This window comes from Brachyistius frenatus, unplaced genomic scaffold, assembly GCF_029030835.1.
Source record: "Brachyistius frenatus isolate BFR_SWC_R1_liver_20210118 unplaced genomic scaffold, ASM2903083v1 Contig_10, whole genome shotgun sequence".
Classification (NCBI taxonomy): domain Eukaryota; kingdom Metazoa; phylum Chordata; class Actinopteri; family Embiotocidae; genus Brachyistius; species Brachyistius frenatus.
The window spans coordinates 5,017,573-5,040,390 of NW_027210609.1; the positions used below are offsets into that span (position 1 = coordinate 5,017,573).

General features: G+C 41.6%; 1 protein-coding gene across 1 annotated transcript; it reads left to right on the plus strand.

Moving 5' to 3' along the window:
* The first annotated feature begins 234 nt into the window (after positions 1-234).
* On the plus strand, positions 235-13,890 carry znfx1 (zinc finger, NFX1-type containing 1). Its single transcript, XM_069690999.1, has 17 exons — positions 235-817; positions 946-1,180; positions 1,337-1,689; positions 1,782-1,961; positions 2,343-2,449; positions 3,323-3,561; positions 3,719-3,850; positions 4,125-4,273; positions 4,539-4,682; positions 4,789-4,918; positions 5,313-5,545; positions 6,418-6,557; positions 7,055-7,187; positions 8,462-8,629; positions 10,289-10,399; positions 10,558-10,653; positions 10,870-13,890. Exons 1-17 carry the CDS (start codon positions 353-355, stop codon positions 13,321-13,323), a joined length of 5,469 nt encoding a protein of 1,822 aa, XP_069547100.1. The 5' UTR covers positions 235-352; the 3' UTR covers positions 13,324-13,890.
* Positions 13,891-22,818: the final 8,928 nt, after the last annotated feature.

The window sequence follows — 22,818 nt, forward strand, 5'->3', positions numbered from 1 at the left end:
AGCGAGAGAACAAGAGGCCAGAAGAAGAGAACGAAGTCGTGGGAGCAGTCAAGGTGAAAGGGAGGAAACAGATGGAAGGGGTGAAGGGATGCGTGGGAGAGGCAGAGGAAGGGCATGGAGAGGAGGAGTGAGAGGTGCAGGAACGGGAGGGAGGGGGGCGGCTGGTGAGGGTGAAGGGGCACGAGGGGGAGGCAGAGGAAGACGAGGGGGGGCAGGCGATGAAGGGAGAGGGGGTGAAAGAGGAGGCTGGCAACGAGGGGCAGGGAGAGGTGGGAATGGAGGGGAAGGTGCAGAGAGGCAGAGGTTTAGGGGAGGAAGAAATCAAGAGCAAGGTGCAGCTGAAGGAGCGAGAATGGGCATGGCAGACATGGGAGCAAGGAGAGGAGCACACAGCGTGGACAGAAGAGACGGTGCTGGAGGCACACAAGACAGGGTTGGAGGGAGATCAAATTCTACAGGCACAGATTGGGCACCACACGGCCGTGGACTGGGCTTCAAAACACTGGAAGAACTCTCTGAAAAAGATCCATCTGTGGTGGCCATTACGCTCTCCTCACACCCGGGCCTACAGGCTGTCCTGCGCGAGACCGTAATGAGGCAGGATCTTATCGAACTCCTCTGCCTGGTGCTGAGTAAAGCCTTCAAATCGCACACGGACAGAGGCACCCTGCAACATCTGGCTAACATCATAAAGGATTCAGCGTTCTTCCGCACCATCCTGCCTCACTATCTGGTGGGCATGGGGTCAGAGTCCAACCCCCTCCGCAGAGCACAATACCCACATCATCTGGAAAACATCCTGGCTGTCCTCTCCCAGGTAAATAAAGGAATGAATAAAAGACCCAATCATGGAGTAAATTAATTTAAAGGATAAATGCACATGAAAAATACACTACACAGACTCGACTAACTTTTAACTAACTGTCCTTAATATATGCTTCCTAGGTGCTGAGCATTTTCCCTGCTAGCTCTGTCAAGGCAGTGTCTTTGTTGCTGACGCTGCTCCAAGCCTCTATCAACAGCCTGAGGGCATCAGGCGTGGACATCCTGCCTCAGACGGAGGAAGCCGTGGAGAATCTTCGAGGCCTGATCGGGCACCTTCAGGAGAAATCCAGGGAGGGGACGCTGCGCTCAGACAAGGACACGTATGCATTCCTATCCACCAGTGGTGATAACCCAGGTAATGGCTTGAAATCATGTTTTTTTTTTTTTTTAACACATTTTGATATCCTGCCCAGAAGCCGACAGTGCACAATTAGCCAGAACATGTTTTGGACGAAAAAAAAAGTTCTACAGATGGTGCACATGACTGAAACTCCCGCTATTTCTAACCCAGGTGAGGAAGAGCAGCAGGATTTCAGAACCATACCAATCTACCCAACACCTGAGGAGTTCCGGCAGGACCAGAGGCCGTTCATTAGACCCAACCTCACCTCTCGACCTTACACCAACACCCACCTCTATCTCGACACACACTTCCGGCTGCTCAGAGAAGACTTTGTGCGGCCGCTCCGCGAGGGGATCCAGCAGCTGCTCCGGAACCAAATGGACAAGGGACGGACTGATAACCCTCTGAAGACCAAACGCTTCGACGACATACGAGTCTATTTTGACACAAAACTGGTGGTGCCCAAGTGCACGCACACCGGCCTTGCCTACATTGTCCAGTTTGACATTCAGCCACTCAAGGTTAGCATCTGGAATCATACGTGCATATGACATTTGAATGATACAATCAAGCATATTCTGCGGCACTGACATGTCCTCCATCTTTTCCACAGTTTGTACGTTGGCAAAACTCCAAGAGGCTGCTCTATGGTTCCTTAGTCTGCCTGTCCTGTGATAATTTTGAGAGCTTCTTGTTTGCCTCTGTGTCAGATCGAGACCCCAAATACCTGGAGCATGGACAGGTCCAGATTATCTTTACAGAGGAAAGCAAAATCAAGTTGGCCAGGTTTCAGGTGGGACAATACATTGTTTGTAGTTGTTGATAAGGGCAGAATGCATCCAGTTCCTGAGGATAAATATTGTTATCGTCTGATTTCAGCCACTTAGTTTACAAAAGCTATAAAATAATTTCATTGGGTTGCTAGTTTTTAGGTACATCAAGCTTAAATATAGGGAAATGTTTCTGATAATTAACCTCACTAATATAAATGGTAACAGGCCTTAAATGAGGTGAGCGCTCAGTATAATTTTATTGCACCACAAAATCAAAAATTACCATAAAGTTGAATTAATGCCTCGCTGAGAATAGTTCAGTAACAACATGCAGGACAGGTGTCCCTGGAAGGGTATTATGGTTTCATATGAAACAGAACTAAACATACTTTATCTCACAGACCGATGAGTTGTTCCTGATGGTCGAGACAACTGCCTACTTCGAGGCCTATCGGTATGTTCTCGAGGGCCTACAGGAGCAGGAGGAGGACAACCTGCCCTTTCAGAGGTAAAATTGTTTGTCTGTGTTGCAGTGGAGTTTCAGGTTTTACAGTCAAGGTCATAGTGTTTTATAAAATGCCACAGCACTTTTCCAGACACATTTTTTAAAGGGCTTGGTAGGGAGTGTCAAGTACAAAGTAAAGTAGCAATCACACTCTTAATTAGCATGAGTTAATTGTATTGTCTCACTATTCCCAAAGAGCTATCATGCATGGATGAGTTCAAAAATGTGGTTCTTGTCTGTACCTCTAGGTGCCCTTCAGAGGGCTGGCCATCTGTCCCCTGAACTGACACACTGAAACTTTCCCTCAGAACTACAACATAGGAGATAAAAAACTATCATTTTTCTTGATGTTCCTAATGTTAGATTCTAATGCTTGTCAGTGATGCAGTGTAGATAACGCAGCCTATTCATCTTTTTCCCTGAAAGCATCTTCTGGTAAATTTTCAAAAGGCCGTAGATCAGCTGGGAGGATCTGGTGATCAGTTTTTCAGATCTCCCACTTGTTTGGCTTTATTTTTCACAGCTAAATGCATGTTGTGTTTCAGCTTGCAGGCCAAGAAAGTCTGTAACTTTCGGAAAAAGCAAATAAAGAACACATTCTTCCTTTAGCAAATGAAAATTGTAATTATTATGCAATAAAGTAACCACTTGCTCAAATCTGTACACATGGGGGTAAAACCTTAATCTTGGTTTGATATGACTGGTGACTAATGTTAGTGGATTTTAGGCAACACTTTGGATGCTGTTTATTTAAAGGTAATTGTAATAATACACTGAGCTCTTACACGATTGTCAAAGGGGATCTTTCTGTACATTTTTGAATAAGAAGTACTTTCTTCGGAGAAACACATTAACAAGGATCCATAATGCTTTCAGGTACATCGTGGAGTGCAAAAAAGATGTACAACCCCCAGCTTATCTGCGAAGAAGAGATCAATATGACGTGTCATCCATTGCTGACCCTGCCCACAAGGGCAAAATACGGCCCTTTCACAGCCTGAAGCCAGAGGCCTGGCCGAAGATGGAACAGCTGGGGCTGGATGAGTCTCAGATGCAAGCCTTCCAGCTGGCCCTCACAAAGGAGCTGGCCATCATACAGGGACCACCTGGCACTGGTAAGAAATTGATAAGCCATTGTTTGAGGGATGACTTCATTCATTTGTGAATGAAAACTGTATGTTTACCTATTTGTTAAGTGACAGAATCCAAAGAACTGGAAAGTTGCATGTTCCTCTTAAAATACTTCTAAATCAAGCTCTTCTATTTCCTCAGGAAAAACTTACGTTGGCCTAAAGATTGCGGAGGCTCTGCTGACCAATCAGAATCTGTGGAGAGATGAACTTGACAGGACTCCGATGCTGGTTGTGTGCTACACTAACCATGCCCTGGATCAGTTCCTGGAGGGTGAGCAATGATGACAGTTCATAATGACATACAAGTATTTTATATTCTCTTCAAATGGGTTGGTCGCTTGTCAAGAAAAGAAGGTGCATTCATTCCAAATACAAATAATAATTTTTGGCGAGTGTATTTTAAGTTCACTAAGGGGCCACAGACATCTACTCTGAGTTGTATTTCATTTTCTTTCTGCTCTGTGCCTCGGGACAGGCAATGTAATACAAATAAGGTTTTATTTTTCTGGTATGTGATGTGCATTTTGTTCGACTCTGCATCTCAGGTATTCATAAATTCCTGGAAGATGGCATAGTGAGAGTGGGAGGTCGCAGCAACAGTGAGATCCTGAAGCGCTTCAATCTGAGGGAGCTGACCCACTCGTACAACTACAGACGTACACTTCCATCTCACCTCCGCTCTGCATATAATGAGGTGAGCTTATGCTACTTCTACAACTGCAGTGTGAATCTTAAAACTTAACTTGATGTTTCAAATATTTCTCTTATGCATTTAAGTGCTAGGATTATAAGATATAATAGGCTTAAGTGATTACTAATAAATTAGCCCATCGTTTCCTGTTAAAAGTCACAAGTTTATGCAATTAATCATGTGTTTTGCACCATTTTTACTTCATCTTTTGTCACATATTTGTACATTTTACTCAGCTCTTTCTTTTTTTTACCCACCTGTGTAACAGATTACCAAGCAGCTGCGTCAGGAGGAGACTGAGATCCAGAGCCAGAGTATGAAGCTGGAGTGTTCTCTGAAAGGTGTACTGCGGGAAACCTTCTTAGAGAAGTTCATTTCCTACAGACACTGGGAGAGCCTGCATCTACTCCCTGTGAGTCATACTGAAAACACATTCTTATGTATATGTCCCAACTCAGCTAGACGAGCTTGACAGAATGGATGGCTGTGCAGACTCATCCGTTTTAAATGATTTGTAGACCGGGGACGCGACGCAGGATGCATTTGCTGCCTGGGGTGAGAAGAAGCACAGTGTGATGATGGAGTGGTTGGGTTTGGGTTCCACTGTCTTCCTGCAGAGGGAGACAGAGGAAGCGAATAGTAATGAAGGTAAGTCTTGTACTGCATGTGGTGCCCAACTGAAACAGTGCAGCAGGATTTAATTGTTGGCTTCCAAACCAGCTAAAGTGAACACTTAAGAGTTCCAAAATGGCTGTCAAAATCTCAAACTTAAACTGTTCCAGCTAAAATCTGTAGATAAGTATTAAGAAAAAAAAAAAAAAATCCATCACCTGTTTCTGCTTGATAATTTCAGTAACTAAATATTACATACACTTTGAACCATTTACTATGGAATGAATGGCATTATCTGTCCCCTCTGTATGTTTATTATACTTTCTGCAACTTAACTAGCTGTCAATTAAAACAGTAAATAAGCTTATTTATTGTACTGTGAGAATCAAAATAACTCATACTGATTCTTACTTCAATGTGTTATATATAGCTGCAGAGGAAGCAATGGAGCGGGAAGAAGAGGACCTCATTGAAATCGCAGAGGAGGCAGATTTGATCCAGGCAGAGCGGATTATTGAAGACAACTTTGGTCCCAGAGGTGGTAGAGATGGCAGAAAGAAGGGAGACATGGAGGAGGCTGTCAGAGCAGTGGAAGAACTGATGCTGGTTATGAACCTGGATAAGGTTGACATGCAGGCTGAACAGAGTGAGGAGGGATTCCAGGTAAAATTGAGAGGAGATTTTTCATGCTGAGATTGTAAGGGGGGTGGCATTTCATGAATTTAACATTTTTGCAATGCCTGTTTAATCAGACAGATTGATTGAGAACACTTACAATTGTAAGTGTTATTGGCTGTAGCAAAGTAGATGTATGCATTATGTATGTATTGCATTAAATCTAAGCGCTCCACAGGTTTAGGTTTGCATCCGTGTTTGGTTGATAGCAATTTTTGCTTCCCTTTGTTGCCACTTTGCTCAATTTCTTGGCATAGTGCTGCCACCAGCAGTGGAATAGCCTAAAGCCATTGGCAGCAATTTGTCTTGAGTCACCTGCTATTTACACATGCATCCTTGTGTGGTGCCTCATTTATGAAAACATTACTGCATAGCACTGCTAGGGATCATACAAGGTACAGAACTGTGTTACCTCCTTTGCAGGTGGTAATTCAATTACTGACTCAAAGGAATACGTGAACAACTAAAACCAGTTCTGAGTTCCAAATACTCAACATCAGGAGTATCAAATTTGGCCCTGAAAAGTTTGAGGCAGCAGAAGGTTTAATTCACTGCCATTACTGTGGTTTCCAATGGCAGCTCTTGTCAAAATGTCTAAACTAACCCTACACCATGATGCACCTCTCCATCTTTGATGCTCCAGTTTATCTGGTCAGTAACATGGCTAAATAAACTGCTTCTATGTCATGGTATCTCCTCCTCAAACATCTCCCAAACTCTATGATGTTAATTTCAACCGAAACAGACGGCACCATCCTATTTCAATTAAAGAACAACGAGAACCAGATTTAAAGCAGACTACCCACTTAATGAGCTGAAGGTCTGAGGTTCAAAGTTTTACTCTACTCTGATCAATACAGATGCAACGGAAGCAGAGGAAAAAGATGAAGTACAGAATCAGGAAAGAACTAGGGAAGAGCTCAGCGATGACTGAAGAAGAGGAAGATAAGGTCTTTGATGTTTGGGTTCTGAATCTGCAAGACAGATGGAGACTCTATCGGTAGGTCTGCATCTGTGTTTTTATCACCTCTCTTTGGAGATTTCTTAAAGTTTCTTCCTTCCTTCCTAATTTTTCTTCCATTTTCATCTTCACTCCCCTCATTCCCTATGCAACCTTAGTCTGGTGGAGGTAGTCTATTCCCAGTGTGTCTAATTAAGTCAACTAATCACCAGGAAAATGTATCCCAGAGGATTTTCTCAGCACAGACAGCCAAGACATAACCCAAAACTTCCATTACTGTGAACACAGGACTGTAAGGACTCGTGTTTACATAATCATAATTATCATTTAAGCTAACAAATAGGGCCATTTCCTTCTGAGACAGATACAATAACTCTTGTCTTAATTGTCTACAATTGCATTGTAATATCAAGTACCATGGAAGTGTGCTGTACTTTTTGACCTTGGCTCTCAGTATTTCTGCAGATGCAAATAATGAGACCCGAAGTCTTCCATACAATTGTTTCAGTTTTCTCTATTATTAATTGACTTTGCAGGTTGTGGGTGGCGCGCTACAGGGTAGAGCTTCGCACAAGAGCCCTAGAGTCTGAGCAGGCCTATCAGAATGCCGTGGATCGACTGGCTGATGTAAAACGACATGAGAGCCTCTGTCTTCTCAAGAAAGCCACGGTACAGAATTGTTTGAATATTGAATATAAGGAAAACTGTTTTGTTGTTGTTGTTGTTTTTTAATGATCACACTACAGATCTTCGTTCAGTCAAAAACTTCCAGCGGTGAAATTTACCTGATGTAAAAGTTGAGTTTGGAGAATTTTCTATTGGCAGAAACAGAATATCATATTCATAATGATATGTGTAATTATCTGAAAATAAGACTTACTGTGATTCAGGAATGTGCCCTTCATATTTATATATACTGAGAAAAGGAAGGTGAGGTGAAGGGTATTGAAGTGGTAGCAATCTGCAGCCTTACTACCAGATACCACTAAATCCTACACAGTGAATGTGGACTTTTCTGTGCTTTATAGCACTGCTGTATTTCAGATATCAAAAAAGCATGTTATGCTTTGTTAAAATTGTAAGAATAACTGATAGTTTGGGTTGTATTTACCCAGGTTTTGAGATGCATTTCTATGGTTTCTGCCTCTACCGCAATACAATTTGGGTGAAAGGAATTTTGTTTGTGGTAATACCAGCAGTGATTATTACTTTTACAGATATAAAAAATAATGAGAAATTCCAAAATTTGGTCCTAGTTACTGTAGATAAGTCACAGACCTGTGCGTAAAGCCTTCAGAGGGAGTGTTAATTGGGTAGAAAGTTGTGAAAACTTTGCCTAGCAACCTCCACTTACCCAGACGACCACAAGTGCCATTGTGAAATCAGACAAGACTCCAGGAAGTCACTATGCTAAGCCAAGAAGTAGTCGCCTGAAAATCAACAATCTACAGAGCCAGGCTAGATGTTCAGCCTGTTTCCAGCCTTTGTGCTCAATTAAGCAGCCGCTGGCTGTAGCTTCATATTCATGATACAGACACGAAAGGAGTATTAATCTTCTCATCAAACAATCAGCATGAAAATAGTAAACATAAAAACATTAAACAAAAGAAATGATCCCAAATTATGAACTACTCCTTTAATGAAGGACAAAGAAAATTAAGATAGAATTTACGAGATTGTTGCGTGTGCAATAAAACATTTTGTACCTACAGTTTTCCATGAATGATATCACTGAGGCTCAGATATAACAGGTTGAACTGGGAGCTGCCACTGTAGCTTAATGACACAACCATCCAAAGCGGTCTGTTAAATATACCTGTATTAAAATAAGTAGTATTAGACTTGCAAGGGCAGGAATATAACTAAATTAGGTAATATAATTAATCATAAATTGCTGAGGTGATATGCATTGTGCGTAAATAAACAGATATCCCATCCATCAGGTTATTGGCATGACAACAACGGGAGCAGCAAAGTTCCGTAAAACACTGCAGGAAGTGCGTCCATGTCTGGTGATTGTTGAAGAGGCTGCAGAGGTTCTCGAGGCTCACACCATTACCACACTGAGCCAGGCATGCCAACACCTCATCCTCATCGGAGACCACCAGCAGGTAAGAGCTCACGCAGACAAATAGGGCAAAGCCTCCTGAACTCTTAGCGGGCTTGCATCTCGTTAAACTCTGCCTGAATGTTTTTGTGCCGATGCAGCTTTAACAAGCCGATGTGTTTTGACTGAAATGATCCCATTTACATGCTTAGGTGAAAATTTTAAAGTTGCCGTGTTGTGAGGGGGTTTTGTGTATTTGTGTTACTTTCCAAAAGCTTTGTGTGCTGCCCTGAGCAAAATGGCCAAAAAAAAACATGCTAGCCATTACAAGAGACAGAGAAGAGAAGAGTGAGGAGTGATATGCTGGATATCAGCAGACTATTACACAACAACTTGTCAGAGCCTGCCAAGGACATATGGCCAGGCAGCCTGTCTAGCAATCTGCAGCATGCAATTGCAACTAGACACAATTCTATCAACCATCTCAATATTCTTTCCCAGTTTCTTTTCACTGTGTAACTTGTGTCTGCTCTAAACTAATATTTGCTTGTTGTGCCCTGTTTATGCATGGGTTTATTAATGTTTGACTATTTAAACAAACCTGAAATCCTTAAAGATTTATGGAAAGTTTAGCAAGTACGAGAACGGAATTTAAAATAGAGTTGAATTTAAAATGGCTTTTATTCTAACCAGAGCTTGGAAATCAATGGTAATTTTTTATGTCAGAACAATATGAAAGTAATTTACCACTCTGCCTGAGGCTTTACTGCCAGTTGGTTCAATTTGATATGCCAAACACATGTAATCTATGTTTGACTAAGTCCCAAATAAGTGGATCAATTTATATGATTTTCATTTATCAGTTTACACTACTAAATCCAGTAATTAAAGTAGCACATGTGTGATAATTTTTTTTTTTTTTTTTTTTTTATAAAAAGCAAACCGCATGAGTTATTCTAATGGCACAAATCTGAGTTAGTCTGTTTTATAGTATTTATTTGGATTCTATGAGCAAGCGTTCACTGCTTTGTTTGTATGGAATCCAAACTTGAATGTGTGCATGTAATGGAGGTGGATGGATCACACTTTCCAAGTAAAATAAGCTTTGGCATTGTTGTGCTGTTCATTAATCACAGGTTTGGTGTTGAATCGAGCAGAACACAATGCTTCACATTTATACTAGAATTTGTCTTGCCACCCCCACACCTCCACCCACATACATGCACAATCACACTCTGTCCTCTAGCTAAATTAGGTTTGCACACAGAGAGATACACACACAAACACAAACTAACAGGACAGCAAAAGAAAGTTAGACTGTATTTGCATACATTCTATAACACCATCCATATTTCTCAAGACAATCCTATAGCAGATTTTTTTTTTAGGTTTGCTAAATATTGTTGCCTTAACCTGTGTCTAGGAACTGTATCATAAATGTTCACTAGCAACTGGCTGCAAATGGTCCAGTCACCTCAAGTGATGTGACCAAGAAAGTCATTCTGCAATCTTAGGTCACATATATTGGACTCTTTAATGCACTTAAATTTGCCAATTTAGTAAAGGAAAGATTTACATTTTCCCTTAATCACCATGAGGATGAAAGAGGGCAAAATCGGAAAATAAGAAAGTGACAATTTTAAGGTCCATAAAGGCATAGCTTTTGTTCTCAAAACATTGAAAAACGGTTCAGCATTTGGTGAACATGTGATTTTTCCTTTAGCTGCGCCCCAGTGCCACAGTATATGAGCTTGCTAAGAACTTCCACCTGGAGATGTCCATGTTTGAGAGGCTGGTGAAGATGGGGTTGCCTTTTGTCAGACTCAACTACCAGGTTTGTGTTTCTGTATATATGCTCATTTTATTCTAAGAAAAATATGAAAACATTAGACTGTAATATTTGTTTGTGTGTGTGAGTGAGTTTGCAGTCGTGCCTCAGTATCTCTTATGTTGCCGTGTTTATTTGTGTTTGTGTTTTTGTTTGTTCTTCAGCATCGTATGAGGCCAGATATTGCCCGGCTTCTGACCCCACACATCTACACCGAGCTAGAAAACCATCCGTCTGTGTTGGACTACGAAAACATCAAGGTACATGTTGTGTTTTCTCTCCTACAGCGTTTCAAGTCTGCTGCTTTTTCTTAGCAGTGAATATCTGCTTCTTTGCCTGCGTGGATAAGAAATATCTGCATAGTCTAGACTTTTAAATACATTTAGAGTCTAGGTTGTGCCATGAATTGCAAGATTAAGAATACTTTGATAAATATCAAAGAATAACAGGGTAAAAATGTAAATGATGTCTTGCAGGGCCTAAAAAACAATTTATTCTTTGTGGAGCACAACCAACCTGAAGAAGAGATCAAAGATGGAAGAAGTCATCAGAACCGTCATGAGGCAAAGTTTGTTGTTGCTCTTTGCCGCTACCTTCTCCTCCAGGACTACAAACCAGAGCAAATAACCATCCTCACCACATACACGGGCCAACTTCACTGTCTGCGCAAACAGATGCCTGCCAGCGAGTTCTCAGGGGTCAAAGTGCATGTCGTGGACAAGTACCAGGGAGAAGAGAATGATATTGTTTTGTTGTCTCTGGTCCGTAGCAACCTGCAGGGCAAAGTCGGCTTTTTGAACATTCCCAATCGTGTCTGTGTCGCCTTGTCACGTGCCAAGAAAGGTCTCTACTGTATTGGCAACAGTGCGATGCTGGGCCAAGTCAAACTGTGGAGCAACATCTTCCACACCTTGAGGGAGAACGACCAGGTTGGGAAGTCTTTGACTCTGTGCTGCCAGAATCATCCAAATCGGCTGGTAAAAGCATCTTGTGATGAGGACTTCAAACAAGCACCCGAGGGCGGCTGCATCCAGCCATGTCAGTTCCGTCTGAACTGTGGCCATGTTTGCTCAAGAGTCTGTCACCCATACGACCCCGAGCACAAGAAGTACAAATGTGACAAGAAGTGCCAGAAGATTTTATGTGATCAGGGACATAGGTGCACACTTCTGTGCTCCAAAGATTGCCCAAAGAAATGTCCAGTGAAGGTTGAGAAGATCCTACCCCTTTGTGAGCACACACAAATGGTTCCTTGTCACCAGGACCCAAAGACGTTTTCATGCCAGGCGCCTTGCCAGAAGCTACTCCAATGTGGACATCCGTGTGATTCAGTCTGTGGGGAGCCATGCAACAAGAAGTGCAAAGTGATGGTCACCTTAAAACTCGAGTGTAGCCACAGCCAGCAAGACGCTTGCTATTACAACTCACAGACAGAGAAGCCAGAATGTAAGACACCGTGTGAGCACCAGCTAAAATGTGGCCATGCCTGTCGCGGTAACTGTGGCAAGTGCTATCAGGGACGCTTCCACTTCCCCTGTTTTCACCAGTGTGAGCGTCTCCTGATCTGCTCTCACAAGTGCAGGGAACCTTGCACTCGCAATTGCCCCCCCTGTCAGAGACTTTGTGAGAACTGCTGTGTCCACAGCAAATGTATGAAGCCATGTGGGCAGCCCTGTGCCCCTTGTATTGAGCCCTGTGCTTGGCAGTGCCCTCACCAACGCTGCAGTAAGCTTTGCCATGAGCCGTGTGATCGTCCGCCATGCACCCAGCCCTGCAACATGACCCTGGATTGCGGACACCCGTGCATTGGTCTGTGTGGAGACAAGTGTCCAAACAAATGTCGCATCTGCAATCATGACGAGGTCACAGAGATTTTTTTTGGCACTGAAGATGAGCCTGAGGCTTCCTTCATTCAGCTGGAGGACTGTGGGCACATCATTGAACACACAGCCATGGACAAACACATGATGTTGGATTACGATACTGAGGACAACGAAGGAGAGGTGGTGGCCATAAAACTGAAGGAATGTCCGAAGTGTAAAACTCCAATTCGTAAGAATCTACGCTATGGATCCTTCATCAACCGCAGTCTGGCTGAGATAGAGATGGTAAAGGAGAAGATAAATGGACAACAGCCTGATATTGAAAAGCAGAGGATGGCCCTTCAAAATGACTGGGACAAAAACCTTCACACCAATAAAATGCATCAGCAAGAAGAATATATGCGGATTGAAGACGCACTGGGAAAAACCTACCTCACAGCAATTGATCTGTGGGTCCTGGAAAATAAGATGAATTTCCTGATAAGAGTTGCAAAGCTACTGAAGAGCGCAAAGGAAAACATGTTATACACAGACGGCTACAGGTTTAGGTTGAAAGTTGCAGAGTTTGTGCGTTGGTTCCATAAACCAGACGTAAAATTCACAGAGCAACAGATCTTTGACTTGCAAAGAGAGCTATCGAGACTCAACCTCCTGGCTGAACTCAATGTCCGTTGTCACATGGCAGACAAGAGAGGACACACTGACAAAATTCAATCCGTGGTCCAAAGAATCCGAGGTGTTTTGAAGATGCCTGGCCAATTCACGGAGCAAGATCAACACGGAGTGAAAGAAGCCATGAAGGAACTTGACAAGAAGTTGCCAATGACAGGGTTGGGGATCAACGACGAGGAGAGAAAGATGATCGTCTCAGCGATGTCCATGCCGCTTGGACATTGGCACAAATGTCCTAATGGCCATGTCTATGTCATAACAGAGTGCGGTGGGGCTATGATGAGTCGCACTTGCCCTGAATGTGATGCCACTATTGGTGGGCAAGACCACGCACTTGCCAGTGGCAACCAAGTTGCCTCAGAGATGGATGGCGCACAGCACCCTGCTTGGTCTGAAGCCAATAACCTTCTAAACTTTGATGATCTTGACTTCTAAGAGAAGTTGGCTTTTGCCTTTACAGCTTTGACTCTTGGTTGCGAAACCCATGAGTGGCAGCATGTTATAGTTTTATTGTAAAGACCGCTTTAGCTCATGCTGGACTTGTAGGGGCCTTTACTACATTCATTATACCAAGTTTATTCAAAGGAAGGTAACATGGCTCCCTGTTTTACTCTGCATTTTTAATTATCCCATTTTGCTACTTTGTGTTCTGAGTTGATGTCACACAGTATTGACTCTTAAGTTCATTACCATTTCAACCTTTGCTTCTCTAATCATAGTAGGTGTTTTGTTTTAAAAATGCTTTTCTGCAGAAATGATCTGCCAAGGATCTATAATAAGTCACAGAAGAAGTGATGGATGGTAGCTTTTTATGCAAAACTATAAGATTTAAATTTGATTGATGACTGTAACCCTTTGATATGCAACTGGAAGTATCAGTTGGCCTTTATGTTAACAATAGGTGGCAGTAAAACACTGTAAAATACCATATGGAGACATCACTCGACAGTTATTATGCCTGCAGCTCGATCGAACCAGATTAAAAATCTCTGGACCTACAAATACTTTCTTGTCTTTATTTTACACACACATGCCATCATTTAAGAAGTACCATCAGGGAGAGGAGTGTTCAAATAGTAGGTTTCTAAAAATATAATTGAGGTTACACTCTATGGAGCACTTATCTCAGCAGAAGTGATTAACATGTAAACTTAAGCTGCTACATGCAGTACATAGGGAAATGACATGTACACAGTATGAGGGAACAAGCAGTGTTCATACATAACTTTTAAACTGCTATGCTACAGAAATATTAGCTACCTGATGCATGTAAAATACATTTCTTCCTCACTGTTTAAACAAATATCAGTTCCCTTCTTTTTCGCTCTTGCTCTGTCTCAAACACACAGACTGAACTGGTACCAGCAAGAGTTAAACTTTTGTGTCTGTAACAGGACATCATTGGCAGTGAAGCCAAAGAAACAACCCTGAAATAGCTCCAATTCCTCTTCATACTACACAGGACTCACAGTCGCTGAGTTTCATTTTGGCGTTTTATACCAGCTTGCATCACTTTATTACATGATGAATGTGTCCCTGTCAACAAACCAGCTCCAATGCAAACTGCGCTATCTGCAGGGGGAAAAAAAGAACAACAAAAGTGTGCTGTCAAGACCAGTGTTCAAATTGAGCAAACTTAAAAGCTTGCCACTTTCAGTATTTATGGGATTCAAGCACCAAGTCGAGGGAGAGCTGGACGAAAGGTGGCACTGGGGAAAAAGGGTAATATCCTACCGGGTGGACTGTCTCATCTATCATGCCAGGTGGCCTTAAAATATGTTATTGTCAGAGTTTCAGTAAGTGTGCCCCTGTAATAAAAACTACAGTTGTCCCCCTACGCCTTCCAATGTACAATATGTGGTTTGATTATGTTCATCAACAAAGGTGTCACTTCTCCCATTGATACACAAATGCTCTTTATGTATTCGGTTCAGATGTTTTTCGACCTTCCATCCTTCCTGGGTGCATAGCAACGCGTCAGTTTAAGTGAGGACTTGGATGTGAGCACCCTTCCCTAAGAATTGAATGTCTGTATGGATTATGGGGAGCTGTGACGATTATGCGTTGAAAAGATTGTTTGCCTCCCAGCAGAGGCTATTAAAAAGTACAAACACTACAATCGTTTAGATAATGTATGACCCTTTGTTTAATATCTCTGGTCTTTATGTTTTACTATGAATCTTGCTGGTTAAGCAGACACAAAATGACTTTGGTTTGTCTGATCTCTGGCTCATATAAAGATATGCCTGCAGCAGCTGATTTAAACTGATAAGTTGAGGTTAAGAGAAGAGTTCAGATGGAGCAAAACAAGTATCAAAGTATGTTAGCATCTGTTTTGCATTTTGACTAACCTGAAAATATTTTTATTTTAAAAAGTAAATTCAAAATCTGTGCTTTGTATGAAAACCAAAATTACAGAGATTTATTTGAAAAGCCAACAGTGCCAAGGCTAGTGGTAGTTGTAAAGGCTTGAATAGGAAAGTTCACTATCTTTGTAATAAAAAATCGGAAAGTCAGAATCTAAGCAAGCAAAAGGGAAAAATACTGCCAAAGTGGGCTGTCTGTTTATTTATTGTATCAGCCAAATAGATAAGATTCTACTTTTATTCTGTCTTCTTCTTCTTCTTCCTTTTGCGGACAGAGCATTAGCACCAGGATTGTGCAAAATATGACTGGATTTAGTAGAACATCCTGGTACTTTTGGCACGCTACATTTAACATAGCTATGTATTTGGACATGCTAAATCTTTCTTTCTATTTATGGCATACTAAATGGTATTGTAGTATGGATATTGGAATGCACAGTGAATATCTACTTCCAGTCTGCCACTACTAGTTGGCCAATCCATTCATTTTTGTCTCACTGAGCTCAAGCCTAGTTTGTCAGTATTGGCAGCTTTATGCTCTGCTTGGACTCTTGTGTTCACCTGCCTGACCTTTGTAAATTCAACAATTCTTTGGAAGTCAAGTTCTGTATTTGCTTCGACCTGCCTCAGTGACATGCGTTTAGGTTATTTCCATTGTGAAACTGTGGCATATGCTGCAATTAATTTCTGGTGGGTTGTCTTGTCATTTTAGTTGTATATGTTGTGTTTGTATAGTGTGCAATTATGGTCTGAAATCAATCAAATCTGAACTGGACATTTTTTATTTTTGCTTTTAGCTGGATTTGTATCATCTTCCAGGAAGAAGAAAAATAACAATAGGGCTTTCGCACCTTTGGTGCTCGGGCCCTGGCTATTCGTTAACCTATTTCTGAGAAAAAGCAATAATGTTTGTATTCACAGACTGAACTGTTGGTATTATGCTGGCGAAGGGTAATGGGTTTGTATTATCAGAAAATTGCTCATTAATGTTTCCTTAGGGGCATTTCATCGGTAAAGCCCGTCGCCGTCCAAAGTTTCTGAGATAGAAATTGAGTGTGATGCACTGTCATAGACGGAGTAAACAACAACCTTGCTCTGTTAGCAAAAGATCCCGCAAAGTTACCAAAACATTAGCCTTTGATGTCATGTGTTACCTTGAAGCCTCTTCATATGCTATGAACTATGTCTCTATGTTAAATAATAAATGAGAGGTTGTTTACATGGTTGTCCTCCAGAGAAGTTGTCTTTTAACTTTGTTACTGAGCTGCATGATTGCAGCATATTTCTGCATGCAAATTGCACACGTCTTCTAAATACAGGGAATTACTCATTTTCTTTAAATAAATACACAGATTGCAATTTCCTGTATCTTCACACCTCATGATTTCAGAAAAAAAAGTACTCTTTTAACATTTGCACTTGAGAGTCTGTGCAGTCAGATTTCCCTTTGATTTATTGCTGCCTTGGGCAGAAGGTCATTATTTACAGAGGTCTCAGTCCACTCGGCACTCTTTTTGAGACAGCCTCCATTCTTTGCAGAAAAAGTCTAACAAAAGTTGGTTTGATGAAAGGATGGCATTGACAATTACACTAAAAATCACCTTACTGTTCGTTTCCCCTCGATAGTCCCACTGGCTCTTATTTCCTCGAAATTTATCAGCAACCTTGGGTCTAAGTTTCTAACAGAGCATTTCACTGGGCCTTTTCTTTCTCCGGCTGACACTGGCAGACTCACTTAGCCTCAACTGGCCCCCCATCCCTCCCATCCCTGGCCATTATTCCCACGGGTGCTTTTGGCTCTGTTAACATGCTGTACGATTCCCACTGGATTTGACTGATCCCCATCTACTGGATGACAAGAGATGGAGTGAGCCACACAAACAGTCACACAGAAAGACAAGCAGAAATGAAGGCACACACACATTCACACAGAGAGAAAAAGCAGATACAAAGATAAAATCAAGGGGGAAATAGTGAGATTGGATGGGAAAGGGATATACTGTACTGATTGACTGATGTGTTTTCAGTCTAACAGAGACTCTGCTGATATAGGGAAGAAGAAGCCAGAGAGTGAGAGAGATGGAGAAAGATGATATGGAGGGAGAATAGGCCTGATTTGAATGGAGCAGTTTGACTGATCCTCCTCTCCATTGGACCAGTGCATGTGATAGGAAGAAAAATATTCAAGCATGCAGACAGGAAGGGAAAAATCAAAACCAAAAGGGGGAAAAAACCAAAACAATGATGTATGGTGAAGGGGGAAGAAAATGTGACAGGAGGTTAAAGTTTGTGGAGGAACTAAAAGCCAACAAGTATAAGAGTGAGGCTGACATTTCTGATTGAGGTTAGCAGACTCAGTTCTAGATTGTCAAACTTGCCTTCATACTTTGTCAGCCTCAACTGTATTTAAAGTGATGCCATAAGGAAGAACATTTTCATAGTGGAAGCATATGAAGATTCGCCAACAGTCAGTCATTGAAGTTCGGATTTCAGCACAAGCACCACATCTGTTACAGCAAATCTGAGAGAAGCTTTTTAAAGTGGTGATTAATTCAACCCACCAACTATACAGCATGCTTAATTTCTATTAAGTTTGAGAGAAAATTATTCTTGAAATTAAAATTGACAAAGCAGCTGGTGGGTTTTTAGATGCAAATGCTCACTCAGCATTTTGCAGTTACCCACAGGATTTTCTTCTTTAGAAGTATAATCATGCTGGCATTGGAGACTTTGCTTCCAGTCATATACACTTCATTTCATAAGAGTGACATTTAATTAACAAAACATTTGAGAGGCCAAAATAAAAAGAATTCATGTCCTGGTGGCCATTATTCTAATCTATTTATCCCTTACCATCCAGATCAACAAGCATATGTACAGAGGATGGCAAAAGAGTAACACTTACTGTTTATTGGTCCTAGATTGTACACAAGTAATAAGTAAATAACATCAGGCAAGGATGAACTTCAAATGTTCCACGTAACTGCGGTTGCTTGAGTCAGAAATATTTATATTCAAATAAATAAAAAAATTTAACCAGAAAATGTCACTTTAAATGTTCTTTTATTAATTTTTGAATCCTAAACATAGCTAAATTTCAATCTTCTGATCCATAACCAGGGAATGACATGACTTTTTGGGACTCAGAAGTGGCAGAGAAGTCTGGCACAGGTTTAAAAGGTTTGGAGCAATGTGTCAGACACACAACCTGTGGTTTTAATTGATGCTTAATTGCAGCGTGGGCAATACATTAATAACTTATTACCTTGGGCTTCTCTTGAGATGCCAGTCAGGCAACTCCACACGGGTGTGTCATCACATTCCTAACTTTGATTAAGGCAGTGGGAAAAGCATAGACCCTGATCACATTTTTGTTCACCTTCCAGGCTGATTTAAATGTAAATTCATTTTTATTTCAGCTCCTCCCATCCTGACAGTGTCTTGGTGTGGGAGGGAGTTGAAGGGGAAATGGGCAATTCTGCCCAGGTAAGCACATTTAGTTTGTGAGGGTCTGATTCTAAACTAATTTGAATAACTGTGTGAAAGCCAATTTGGTTTAATTGAGCTCTGCTCTTCTGAACACCTGCAACTAGATTAGTGACTGACATTAAGTTGTTTTGCTGCATTGGGCCTCAAAGTGCTGCTCCTGCTCCTTCATAACTCTGGATTTACCTCCAAATTTTTAATACAAGACCATATGTGCTGTGCAGAATATGCAATGAGCTTGGCTTATGTTTCACAGAGCATCAGTGAAATATGGCCAAAAAAAAGGTAAAATAATTCTCAGGCTAATCCATTCTACTCTCCTATGCCTGAGTGCTGTGACAAAGGTGGTTTATTACCATTACCATCAGTGTATGATTATCAATATGTATTAGGGCATCTCACCACTGAGCAAAGCCCCAACAGGCCATGACAGGACTAAAACAAACTATGTTTCTGCTCCATCGAGGGAAACATTAAGCAAAGATGCCCACGCCCCGCTCCCCCTGTGCCACCCGAGCTGACTCTGCCAGAGAAGTTGAATGGGTATTTGTGTGAGCACAGACCAACACACACACTTTCCTTCAGCTTTTTGTAGGCCTCTGCGGTTCTATGATTTGTGAACCACCAAACTCATTGATCCACTCTTGCTCAGAACTACTGTAATACAGCTGGCAAGCCCAATGTTTTTTTTTTTTTTTTTTTACTGCCCTGCATTAAAATGGTTGTCATTACACCTCTTTATGTCAGGGTGAATTAAATATGGGACTGAATGGACATCAATAGATGATTATCTGACTCTAAATGTGTATTCCAAATTAAAGTAGGGATGAGAGGGAAATTAAAGAATACAGTACTACACTCCATGAAAAGTAGATCAACCTTTAGTCGTGCAAATTGTTCATGAAATCACGTAGGCAACAAAATGCTTTATATTTGTTAATTCCACCTCCTAATTCAGTTATTAAGGGACTAGTAGATGTCTCAGTTGGTTAAACCCAGCTGCGCCAGCATGTGCCTTAACTGCAAAACAAACAGCCCATTTTCTTTTTTTTTTTTTAAACTTGTAAAGCTATCTGGTCCATTTGGGTAATTGGCCACTTGCAGTGTATGTTCAATACGAAGAAGAAGAAGAAGAAGAAGAAGAAGGGCCTAGGAAAAACCTGTGTCATACATGTCTTGAGCAGGTAAGCAGCACTGTAAAGCCACGAATTTCCTCACTAACACGTGTGTTTTTTAGTTGCAAATGATCTCCTATATTTGAGTTCACATGCGAGGCTGGGATATATGTGAATGTGTTGAGCAACAACAATTGGCATTGTAAAGTCAGCAATCACCAACATGGCATTAGCGCTAGCAATTAGCAAAATTAACATCCAGCACAAACAATTTGCATGATAGGGAACCGTGCTCTCATTAATCGTAAATTAGAACAAGTTAAAAGGTTTAGTCAATGTAAATCAACCACAACAGTCTATTTGGGGGTTAATATTATGGTAACTGAAGCCTAAAAAGGTGTTTTGTGGGGCTAAAAGTTAAGATCGTTGCCACAAGACAGGCATTTTATTGAGAAAATGTTTTAGGCCACACCTAAGCCACATGCATGTGAATTTATGCCTGATCTCTCTCCCCCCCCCCGCTCCCCACCAAATATGTGCACTTTAGTCTTCAACAAACTTAGTGATAATTGTAAAAGAGAGGTATCACGAGCAGTTTCGAGCCTGACTGTAAATTGAGGTATTTTGCAGCTCATTTCACAGTCAAGTGGACACCGAGTGAAGGGACGGACGATGACGAGATGATGACTGTTGCCTTCCACTTTGTGTTTCAGTCCGAGCCCGTGAAGCAATTAAAAGCTGGACGTTTTGGTTTAATTGGCTGGCAGCTTTCAGTTTGGGGATATACTAACTGTCAACGGCGAGCGTAACCCTGGTGAGGGCTGCTGATCCCAGGAGTCCCATCTTGAAGAGCGAGACGTCAGGATTCGCTCACCTTTGAACTCTGAACAAACCACATGTTTCCCTAACGCAGGCTTGAAAGCGGTTGACAGACCACGCAAACATGAAATGAAGGGAATTGATCAACCCTCCCATCTACCTGCTGGTAAGTCAACAAGCAAATTGAACTCCCAAATTGCCAACTATTGTACGTTTAGTCAATTTAATGGAATAACTAAATTGTAAAACCTTACAATACTTGTTGAAAACGGAACAAAGTGTCATGTAATGTGTGATTCAGTAATGCATTAGTGCTTAATATGCAGGGAACTTGGAAACATGTGCATATTCTAACAAAATATATCAGCTGAAAAGATAGCACAATTCAAATGAAATCCTGACCGTATAGGCTGATAGGTGTTTTTGCCTGCATGTGCTCTCGAGTAGTGATGGGGGAAACAAAGCTGTCTTAAGCACTGTAACACTATGATTGTGTTTATACAGTCTGGGTTACTGCATCTGTTGGCCAAATCCTCCGTATTGCATGCGTATAGATTTTTTTTCCGGGCCGACGGCATGATAATCATCTGTTTGCTTTGGGCGATATTGGGGCTGCCTCGAAGTTATAGAGTCAATTTGTCAGTTGGAAGAACCCCTTCTCGAACGGTCTTGCTCCTGGGTCGACTGGATGAGCTTATAAAAGCGCGTTTCGTCGATACACTGGTCCGCGGTGCAGAGTCTGAATGGTCTGCCCAAGCCAATACCAATACTAATAACCGAAAATGTCAAGAGGAAGATAAATATATGATTTTAGATTGACAAGTTTGTTTTTCTGTTATTAGCATAATGGGCATGCGTTTGTCTGTGTTAATCACACTGGCACTGGATGAAAGGGGGGAGCAGCTTGTTGACTGTGGGGGTTGCGGTTGAAGATGTGCATTTCTGTTCATGTTTTGCTCGCTGACAAACAAATGCTGTCGATGTTCTGCTTGTTCAACAGGTGTTTGATACATTTCTCGCACGGTCTCCTTTGCTGGCGGATTTCGTAGTACTTACAGAGATAACGAGCGTTGTTGTTGTTGTTGACTTGATTTAAGAAATAACCTGAAGCCTGTTTCACTGTCCTGCTGTGTGTGTCCTCTTCTTCGCGTGTGTGAGGAGCGCCGTCCTCCTTTTAACAGGCGCTGATACGGAGAGGAGACAGAGGCACAATCACCACTCACACTTACAGTGGTGTGAAAAAGTGTTTGCCCCCTTTGCTGATTTCCAATTTTTTTTTGCACGTCTGTCACACTTAAATGTTTCAGATCATCAAATAAATTTAAATATTAGTCAAAGATAACACAAGTAAACACAAAATGCAGTTTTTAAATGAAGGTTTTTATTATTAAGGGAGGGAAAAAAAAATCCAAACCCACATGGCCCTGTGTGAAAAAGTGTTTCCCCCCTCCTGTTAAAACATAACTTAACTGTGGTTTATCACACCTGAGTTCAATTTCTCTAGCCACACCCAGGCCTGATTACTGACACACCTGTTCTCTATCAATATATCACTTAAATAGGACCTGCCTGACAAGGTGAAGTAGACCAAAAGATCCTCAAAAGATAGACATCATGCCGAGATCCAAAGAAATTCAGGAGCAAATGAGAAAGAAAGTGATTGAGATCTATCAGTCTGGAAAAGGTTCTAAAGCCATTTGTAAAGCTTTGGGACTCCAGCGAACCACAGTGAGAATCATTATCCACAAATGGAGAAAACATGGAACAGTGGTGAACCTTCCCCGGAGCGGCCGGCCGACCAAAATTACCCCAAGAGCGCAGCGACGACTCATCCGAGAGGTCACAAAAGACCCCACGACAACATCCAAAGAACTGCAGGCCTCACTTGCCTCAGTTAAGGTCAGTGTTCATTACTCCACCATAAGAAAGAGACCGGGCAACTGATTGCAGTTGTTGCTGCTAAGGGTGGCCCAACCAGTTATTAGATTTAGGGGGCAAACACTTTTTCCACACAGGGCCACGTGGGTTTGGATTTTTTTTTCTTCTTCCTTAATAATAAAAACCTTTTATTTAAAAACTGCATTTTGTGTTTACTTGTGTTATCTTTGACTAATATTTAAATTTGTTTGATGATCTGAAACATT

Excerpts from the sequence above, each read along its gene's own strand:
- znfx1 (XM_069690999.1), top strand. The coding sequence starts at position 353 with ATGGGCATGGCAGACATGGGAGCAAGGAGAGGAGCACACAGCGTGGAC. Across the intron at positions 2,450-3,322 it reads GACAACCTGCCCTTTCAGAG|GTACATCGTGGAGTGCAAAA; the intron begins GTAAAATTGTTT and ends TAATGCTTTCAG. Across the intron at positions 10,654-10,869 it reads TGGACTACGAAAACATCAAG|GGCCTAAAAAACAATTTATT; the intron begins GTACATGTTGTG and ends GATGTCTTGCAG.